The sequence below is a fragment of the Odontomachus brunneus genome, unplaced genomic scaffold (genome assembly GCF_010583005.1).
Source record: "Odontomachus brunneus isolate Ranch 3 - 2012 unplaced genomic scaffold, Obru_v1 Obru_scaffold_146, whole genome shotgun sequence".
NCBI classification, from domain to species: domain Eukaryota; kingdom Metazoa; phylum Arthropoda; class Insecta; order Hymenoptera; family Formicidae; genus Odontomachus; species Odontomachus brunneus.
The window spans coordinates 889,885-900,031 of NW_022639596.1; the positions used below are offsets into that span (position 1 = coordinate 889,885).

A 10,147-nucleotide genomic window follows, 5' to 3' on the forward strand; every position below is an offset into this window, starting at 1 on the left:
GTGTGTTCGCTGCGCTCGATCGCTCGTTGGCGATACTTGCTTAAACCGCGGCGGCGACAAGCGGGTCGCCCGATATACTGTACCGCGAGCGAGCATTCACAAACACCGACTCTACCGCCGGCCCCCCGTGGCCGCCGAACTGTACGCCGCGCGATACGTACGAACACCGCAAGGCAAACCGCCCCGCACCCCGTCTTCACGTTATCCGACACGCATACCGAACCACGCAATCCGAACGACCGCGAGCATAACCCGAGTACTGGCGCCGTCTCTCGTCCCGGCCCCAGAAGCTTCCACTGTTGTTCTGTATAATTCGAACCAAATAAACTTTTATTTGTTTTTGTTATTTGCTCGTATCAATCTCTTACCGAACCCGGACTCCGGCGAGCGACACTCCTGGCGACCCCCTCCCAAACGCCCGACACACGAAGTCAGGTTGTTACAATAATAAAGAATATATATATCTTGGACGTAACGAGTGGCAGAAGTCCTTGTATACGGATCGAAATGCTCGAAAGAAAACTAAAAGTGTGCGCAAGAGTGTATGTAACAGTCTCAGTGATAGAGTACATAACAGATTAAGAGTAAGTAACGGACTAAGAATAAAAAGTAAGAATAAGAATGTGCTCGCGGCGTGGAGTCGCGGTTTAATAGGGGCGGTTTAATCAGCTGGGGATGGTTTTGATAGGAAAATGTGAATTTTCGGGGATACTAGGTGTTGGATTCGTTAAAGGAGGTAGGTATGGGGTAATGTTGCAGCCAGTAATAGGTGAGGAAATAGGATTAGAAAGATTTCTTTGGCTGGGGTTGTGGGTGGAGAAAATCGTACGTTTAAAAGAGGTGGTTATTGGAGGAACTTTAAAGTAGTGAGGGAATCTTTGGGTAGGACGGAAGAGGATGATGCAAGTTGGAAAAATGAGTCGGTAACGGATAATTTTTGTTTAACATCTGGCGGCTTCTTTTGATTTTGTGGATAAAGTCCGGCGGAATAGTCCGGCTTTAAGGATTAGGAGGATTTCGACTATATATTTCGCAGAGTTATATCTGGGATTATCGTTGGAATTTTCCGTGCAGGACGTAACAACAATATGGCTTCATCTTAAAAATGGCACGCAATAAAGTAGTATAAATAGAACTAAAAATGCAAACAAATTGCGCGAGATTAGCAAACGACTTACGAGCAGATATCTTATTTATGAACCATACAAAACATTGCCAAATCACAATCAAATGGTTAACAATATGCAAACTATTTGCGTGTAATTTGTTGATACATGGAGCAATATATGAGCTAGTCATTTGCATACAATATGATGTATGACTAAATAAATTTACGAGTAAAACGTAAGCAAATATCGTGCAATGTTCGCATGGGTAATCAATGTGCGCAAACATTTACGCGCAAAAATTGTTATCTGGGACTTTTTGAAGGTTACTCAGAAGAGTGACCTCTGCAACATATATCACAGTCAATGTCATTCAAGCTGCATCCCCTATACTGCATAATTATCTGAACATTTTCATGTTATATTTAGAAGATTAAGACTTTAGACCACCTTGACGCCCAAAAAAATATGTTCTTCGGCGATTTTTTATAAAGAAATAGCGAAGTGTAATAAAAATCTAATTTAATATTATGAATATATAAGTGCTCGAGTATACAAAAAAAATTTTTGAGATCCGTAAAAACGATCATTACTAAACGATGATAAAGCGCATAACAACGCGACCGCGAAACGCAAGAGGACACCGCGTCTTCCAGATCGGATAAACAAACCGCCGAACATCCACGGATCATAGCAAATCAAGCGTGATTCGCAAATATAAAGCGCCGCGAATTTTTGATCGAAATCAGATTTCGATCCGCTCTTTCGAGACACAGATTCTGATCCACCGCTCTTCCAAGAGAACCGAATCCGATTCCGATAGATCCGAATACGATCCGAATCTCTTCTAGAACACCGATTTTTCGTGGATTTCTGTTCGCGAATACGCGACAGAAATCACTCCGCCGTTGACTTACGGATACGTCGACATTGTTCCAAAGATCGCTCCTGGCAGATTTCTGCTCGCAGATACGCGACAGGAATCACTCCGCCGTCGGTGCACGAATACATGCCTTCGACACTGTTTAAACCAGATCACTCCTGGCAAACTTCCGTTCGCGGATACGCAACAGAAGTCACTCCGCCGTCAGTTCACGAATACGTGATACCGACACTGTTCCGAATACCGGTCCTGGTAGGTTTCCGTTCGCGAATACGCGACAGGAATCACTCCGCCATCGACGCACGGATACTTGACGTCGATAATCTAGCATCTAACGATCCTAGCAGACTTCTGTTCGCGAATACGCGACAGAAGTCACTCCACCGTCGGCTCACGGATTCGTGACGTCGACACTGAGAACTACCGTTATCTGCAGAATTCCACGGCCACCAAAGGGCCTGGAATCAACCCACCGGAAGGGCGCTTAACGCAACCCTTACACCGCTAACCGGATCTCATCTTCGCCAGCGAGATCACACCACTATCGAGTCGCAGCGTGCAAACTCATTACCGTGTACTCGAAGCCTCGCTCCGTTGCAACGCAGCTTTGGCACTGCGTCAGAAGGATCTGCGTCAGGATCACACCGTCGTCGACTCGCAAGGACGCGAGTCGGCCTCCGCAGTACTAGAAACCGATCTCCGGAAACGAGATCGGAATCATTCCGTTCCCGCGACGCATAGGCGCGTCCGCGGCACCGTGTTCACCGCATCCGCGATCTCATTAGAACGAGTCGGTCTCGTTAGAGTACGAAGGCAGATCAGCCAACTAAGATTCCGCGTACAAAGGCGGACCGCCGCAACAGGATACGCTGACACGCACCGAATCTCCGCGATAGTAGAGGAATGATATCCGAGGTACCGTCACCGAAGCGATACACCGAACGCAGCTCTGCTGCAATACCGCAGACATACCGTCTATACTATGCTGCATCGAATAGCAGCAAAACAGTAGAAAGAAATTGTCAACCGGAATTAAAGAGCTGAGAAGCCGAGAACGTTAACAGACGAATTCGCGAATACACGACAACAACACCGTTCACGTCCCGCGGACCGCGCACAGTATCTTGCGAGTCATCGGCTAAACAAAGTCTCTAACAGCTGATATACAAATCGCTGAAAACCAACGGCGTCGACACTCAACATCTGAATTAATCATACATCGTCAACTAATTTTAAATATACGACTCAGTTTATTGTTAAATCAACTGCTTCTAAATTATTCCGCCTCCTACGGACCCGAACCGGTGAGCGTAGTCCGACACGCGACGCATCGCGGTTACAAATGTTAGATGACGCACATATCTCTCAAGCTTTTCTTCGTTCCGCAGCACCTTTTAAGTGCAACAGCTTACCGCGACTATCGATGATATTTTAAAGATGCTTCTAATCCCGTCTTTTGTATGTTAGGCGCTCGCGTTTTTGTCTCAGGCTTTCCCACGCGCTTGATTGTTTCGTCTCGTTTCCGAATTTAGGTTTGAAAAAAAAGGTCCCTGAGCGGGTGCCGTAACCGTGTCGAGCACATGTCGGTGATCGTGTCGTCGGAGACAAAAACGCTCGTCAAAAAACAAGTTTTCTTACATTCTTATGAAGCGGAGCATGTTGCGTCCGCGCTACCAGAGATGGTTCGATCTTTTTGATGATCCCGGTATTGAAGAGACAAAAGAACGAGCTTTGGTTAGCAATGAAGAATAACAGCAGAGCGGCTGTCAGAGAGAGTTGATAGCGAGACGTATTCGCGAGCGGTCGTGTTTTCGATGGCATTAATTCTGAGCCTGTAAAGACATATTTCGCTGTACATTAAAGCTTCTCGTTCTTTATAATTATGTGTTACATTCATTCCTCCCGTGCGCGATCGCGAGTGCAAGCGTGAGCGCAACATTTTGGGGGGCACGTCCGGGATCCGATTATTCGACATCCGACGGTCAGAGATCCGTGGTCCTACGGAACGCGATCGCGATTAAAAACGTTTCGGGAGTGAAGTGATAGTGCAAGGAGGAATATTGCATTCGCCTATGCTGACTCGAAATCAAGCGGCGGCAATGACACCGGAAACGGAGGCGCTTCGTACCGCAATGACGGAGCTGCAAGAGGTTCGGCGAATGAGGGAGGAAAAGCGACAGGAGCTAGAAGAGTTGCGGCGTAGAGCGATAGTAGAACGACAAGAGCTAGAGGAATTGTGACATAGAACGTTGGAGGAACGACGGGGATTGGAGGAATTGCAGCAAGATAGAGAGGAGTCAGTGGAAATACCCTGTCAACCAGGTCAATACCATTTTGTTTCTTATAAATTAAAGCCCGATATTTTTGACGGAACGGTCCCGTTTTCGGAATACATTGGTCAATTTAAAATGATTGCGCGAGCAAATAGTTGGGATGAAATCACAAAATCAATTTGTTTAGCGGCTCATTTGCAAGGGAAAGCAAGAACAATTTTGGAAAATTGGAAAGAAAATTTAGGATATATAGAATTGAAAACAAAATTAGAGTTACGATTTGGTCATTACACAAATTATTAAAATTCGTACATCCAATTTTCAAGTCGGAAACAAAAACCGAATGAAGATTTTGCGTCGTTGGAGGAAGATCTTGAAAGATTGGCCCGTTTGACTTATCCTGAATATAATACGGGAGTACGGGATAAAATTTCTTGTGCGCAGTTCATTAATGTGATTTCTAATAGTTTTACTAAACAAACATTACAATTGGAAAATGTAATCTCACTTTGTGCTGCAATAGAATGAGCAATGACAATAAATGCAATTAAAAGAAATAGTTTTCCATAGAGGAACAATAATTTGAGAAATTATGATTCGAAATTTGAGTCTTCTTGGGAAACACATCTGATGGTTCGATTGAAAAATAAAAAAGATTTTCGGAATTTGGAAAGAGATCGTGCTTATGGTCGGAAAGTTGAACAAAGACCGAATGATGCAAGCGTAAATATTCAAAATAGAGAATGCTGGCAATGCGGAAAAACGGGGTACTTCCGGGAATGTCCGGCATTGCGTATTAATAGTCAGACAAACTAGGATTTGCCGTTATTCGGGGTCGATTCGGCAAATGCTAGTATGACCCTGAACAATAGCAATAAGTATAGTGTAAGGTGCCTTTGTACTCCTTCCTATAAATTTTCATATGTTGGAAGATTGAATGGTCAGAATTATACATATAGAATAGATACGGGCTCGTATGTGTCAATCGTTAGTGAAAGATTGGTAAAGGATTGTGAGATAGTTGACAGAAAAAAATTTCAGAATCTGGTTTATCCGACAGAGGAGATAGTTCCAATCCGTTCTAAAGTAGTTGTAGACGTTAAGTTAGGAAAATTTTCTTTAAAAATACCAATGTTAGTTGCTGAGTTGTCGACAGGACGATTGTCCTTTAGGAGCGGATTTCTTGGCCCAAACTAATGTTGAATCTGAACTATGTGCCGCATTGGGAATTTTGCCCTTGAACAGGAAATCAGATATTTGTGCGTGCATTGATAATAAAGAAATACGAGTACCGGAAGCATTACAATCTTTTGTTTCTCAAAGCTCAAAGGAATTAGATGTTGATAAAAAAAAAAGATTTAATTAAATTTATTTTAGATTTCAAGGATATGTTTTCGGAAGATGTCACTGCTGGAAATTGTAAAATAGTAAAACACAAGATTAAATTATTAAATGAACGACCAATTAAACAAAAACTTCGTCGGGTCCCAATAAAACTACGCTCTGAAGCAGAGCGATTAACTGAGGAGATGCGAAATAAAGGAGTAATAGAAGAGTCACATAGTCCTTGGGTTTCACCAGTGATTTTGACTAAGAAAAAAGATGGGTCAAGTAGATTTTGTATAGATTTTCGGTATCTTAATACTGTGATCGTTAAAGATTTCTATCCATTATCAAGAATGGATGATTTGCTTGACCGACTGTCGAGAAATAAGTGGTTTTCAACTATTGATTTAAAAAACGGTTACTGGCAAGTAAAACTTCGGGACGAAGATAAGAAAAAGACAGCTTTTTTACTCGGAAATGGATTATGGCAATTTACTGTTATGCCGTTTGGATTATGTAATGCTCTGGCTACTTTTGAACGTTTGATGGAGAGAGTTTTGCAAGAGCTTTTGTTTAAAATCTGTCTTGTTTATTTACGACTTGTTATTAGACGACGTGATTGTTTTTAGTCCAACATTTTAGGGAATGATGGAGAATCTTCGTGAGATATTTTCCAGATTGCATGAAACTAATTTGAAGATTAATCCAAAGAAGTGCATTTTGAGTAAAAGTGTAACTTATCTTGGGCATGTGATCTTTGCCGAGAGGATAACTACGGATCCTTTAAAAATCTTCGCGGTAATAGATTGGCCTCTTCCTACGTCCAGAAGAAAAGTCAGAAGTTTTCTTGGTTTTTGTTCTTATTATCGAAGAATTGTCAAAGGGTTCTCATTAATTGCTAAGCCTTTATATGCTCTCACGGGTAACTCCGTTAAATTCGTATGGACTGAACAATGTCAGCAAGCTTTCGTCCATCTTAAACAGCAATTAACTACTCTTCCTATTTTATCATTTCCTTTGGAACATATGGTACTTATTTTGGATACTGATGCCTCTGGCCATGGAATCGGTGCTGTTTTGTCTCAGGTTCAGCATAGGAGCGAAAGAGTTATTGCTTACTTTAGTTGAGTGTTAAATAAGGCTGAACGTAATTATTGTGTTACACGACGAGAGTTACTATCTATTGTAGATTCATTGAAATCATTTTATCATTATTTATATGAACAAAAATTTGTCGTTCGAACTGATCATCAATCTTTAAAATGGTTGTTATCATTTAAGAATTTGGAATCAACTAGCCCATTGGGTTGAAAGGCTGCAACAATATAATTTTGAGATTGTATACCAAAAGGGAAATGCTAATAAAAATGCTGACGGACTTTCTCGTCGACCTTGTGAAGAGATTGTATGTAAATCTCTGTAAACATTGTATGAGACAAGAATTGAGAGGAATTTCTAATCAAACGATCATAGGGCGAATAGCCTTAGGAGAAGAGAATTCTGTTGATTGGAGAAAAGAACAGTTAAAAGATCCTTCAATTTCTTTTCTAATACGTGGAAAAGAACAATGAGAACGATCTTCTTGGCAAACTATTGCTCCTTTTAATGTCTCTGCTAAAATTTATTGGTCTTTATTGGGATTTATTGGAGTTGAAAAATGGCATTCTTTATAAGAAATGGGAAAGTCCTAATTTAAATTCACGAATTTTCCAGATAATTGTCCCACGTAATAGGTTTAAGGATGTGCTTGAGGAGGCACATGATTCTTTGTCTGGTGAACATTTTGGAATAAACAAAACTTTGGATAAAATTCGGAAAAGATTTTATTGGGCGTCGTGCAGGAAAGATATAGAAAATTGGTATAAATCATGTAGGGTCTGCAAAAAAAGGACCAGTATAGATCAGGGAAAATCTTTACAAATTTATAATGTGGAAGTATCATTTGAGTACTCCAAATGGATATTCTCGAGCCTCTATCAATTATCTATATCTTCTTCAGAAAACAAATATTTATTGGTGATGGTAGACTTTTTTTCTAAATGAGTGGAAACTTTTCTAATAAAAAATATGAGAACCACTACAATAGCGGATATATTTGTAAAGCAATTTATTTCTAGGCATGAGGTTCCCCTGGAACTTTATACGGGTCAGGGTAGAAGTTTTGAATCTCGTTTATTGCACGACAAAATTATTAGGAATTAAGAAGACGCATACTACTACATTATATCCACAGTCTGATGATCAAGTTGAACGACAACATTATACCATTGTCAGTTATTTATCTAAATTTGTAGCGGAAAATCATAAGGACTGGGATCAGTGGGTTCCACTGTATCTTCTGGCGTACCGCTCATCAAAACATAAATCTACCGGGATTTCATCTACTGAGATGTATTTCGGACGAGATCTTAGGTTGCCTTTAGATTTGCTTTGCGGAATTCCTCCTTCCGATGTAGTTTCAGCAGATAGTTATTGTAATCATCTTCGGAAAAAATTAGATTTAAATTAGAGCTTCGGTTAACAACGGAGAGTAACAGCGGCTGTTAGAGAGAGTTGACAGCGAGACATAGTCGCGAGCGGTCGACGGTTTTCGACGGTATTAATTCTGAGTCTGTAAAGACGCGTTTCGCTGTTACATTAAAGCTTCTCGTTCTTTATAATTGTGTGTTACATTTATTCCTCCCGTGCACGATCGCGAGTGCAAGCGTGAGTGCAACATTTAAGCGCATATAAAAAGGAATGGTGTCATAAACCGTCGTATTTTGAATATGTTGCGAATTAACTGTCTGTTGTAATAGCTGCTTATTGTTATAGTCGCTACAAGCAAAAAATAGCTAGCGGTATTTCACCTCATGTCTTCTCGTGCCAAGTCGAAGATTACCGACGAAGGTATGGTTAGAATCAGCTTTTGACAAAGAGAATGATTTTTCTAGAAGAAGTGTGTCGCTAGATACTGATCGTATCGTTCATTTGTCAGAGAATGGGAACGGTTTCTCGCTCGCCCGGTAAAAAAAAACAATTTTAAAAACGCATGAACCTTGCCCCGTGACACTGTCATTGTGCGTGACAGTTTTTGACGATAAAGTCTAATAATTTTAAAAACTTGTTCTTCTTTTTTTGGAGAAACGTTTTGTCCTAGGAGAGAGGAGTAAAGTTTTGCGGGGTATGCGAGGAGAAAACTCCATTTTCGCATTTCCCTTCGTTAGTTTTCCGCCGTGAGACGTGTTATAATGTCGCGAGTGGGTGTATTAGTGCGCGAATTTATTGTTACGGCTTCTTACGCTGGTGCAAATATCGATATCGCACGATATTTGGCGCGTATTTCTGCCAATGACGCAGAAAACTATATCGTATTTTATACATTTGCATGCGCTTGTAGCAGCACGCTGCTGACGCTTTTATGAAAGTGCGATAAATTTCGGAGTGATCCGGAATTAATAAAAATAATCAGAGAAATTCTAATATTTCGGCAGGATTTTGAGGAGGATATCGAGGATATCGAGGATATCGAGGATCGTGTAGGGGATTATCACCGACATGATATCCTATGGATAAGTTATTATATCATAATTTTATTCTGAAAAGTAAAACTTTATGATTTACACGAATTTTAAGAATAATTATTGTTTTATTGTTTCATAAGCCCGTCTTCCGTAACCGCCGGTACCAGCGACGGGGCGGCACTCGAACTTCTTCCGCGGGATCGTAAACGCGTCGCGGAGGAACCGCCTTAACCGAATCAGGCAAATTCGTGTAAGTACAACTCGTATACCGGATTTAAAGTGCTTTATCGAGTAAATTATCTAACGCTAGAATAAATTTTAGGCTCTAATAATGCTCCGGCATTGGAAACCGACCTTTCGGATTGTGACAGTATTTGTAGCATGAAAACAGTTGCTAACGAGACCGCCGTTGTTGAACTTACCCACAGATAAGGCAGCATAAATATTTATAAAATAATAAAAGTATCATATTAAAATCGATTTCATGCGATATAAGTATAATTTTACTTTCAGAAAACAGTGGGAATGATACCCGCGCTACCAAGACGGTAGCCGCCGACAATGGTGTGGACGACGACGACGACGACGATGATGATGGCAACATCTCCATCGCCAATGACTTCGGCAACGGCGTCAATGTCGACGAAGGCAGTGGTAACGGGGGCGAAGATAATGACGACGGAGTGGAGCGCGACAACGACAATACCGGGGATAACGCTGAAGACGCTTGCCGCTAGAATTTTCTTCGGGAATATCAGGTAAGAACTTTTGTGCGAAGCCACGCGCTTGTATGTAGACGTGGGATTCTCACGATATATATTTTTACGTTCGAATTTAATCAAAATGTCTGTAAACGGAACTAGCATCGAGTTACTCACCGGTTAGTCACTTTTCGAACAAAGGGGAAGACTATACAGGGTGTTCGGAAAGTACCGGGACGCCCGAATATCAGGAAAAATATAAGTTTTACAAAAAAATGTTTCAGACAAAAGTTGTGGCGTTTAAAAAGATGTATTTACTGATCACATCAGTTTGACCTTGGGTTGCGTAGCGAAG

At 41.2% G+C, this 10,147-nt stretch overlaps 1 protein-coding gene across 1 annotated transcript in view; it reads left to right on the forward strand.

The window, feature by feature from the left end:
• The window catches only part of LOC116850493 (putative uncharacterized protein DDB_G0292330), a 21,700-nt gene extending 11,872 nt beyond the window's left edge, over positions 1–9,828 (forward strand). The window contains exon 2 of the mRNA XM_032828823.1: positions 9,605–9,828. Within this exon, the coding sequence (XP_032684714.1) occupies positions 9,605–9,828 (224 nt within the window). The remainder of the gene's footprint in view (positions 1–9,604) is intronic.
• The last annotated feature ends 319 nt before the right edge of the window (positions 9,829–10,147 follow it).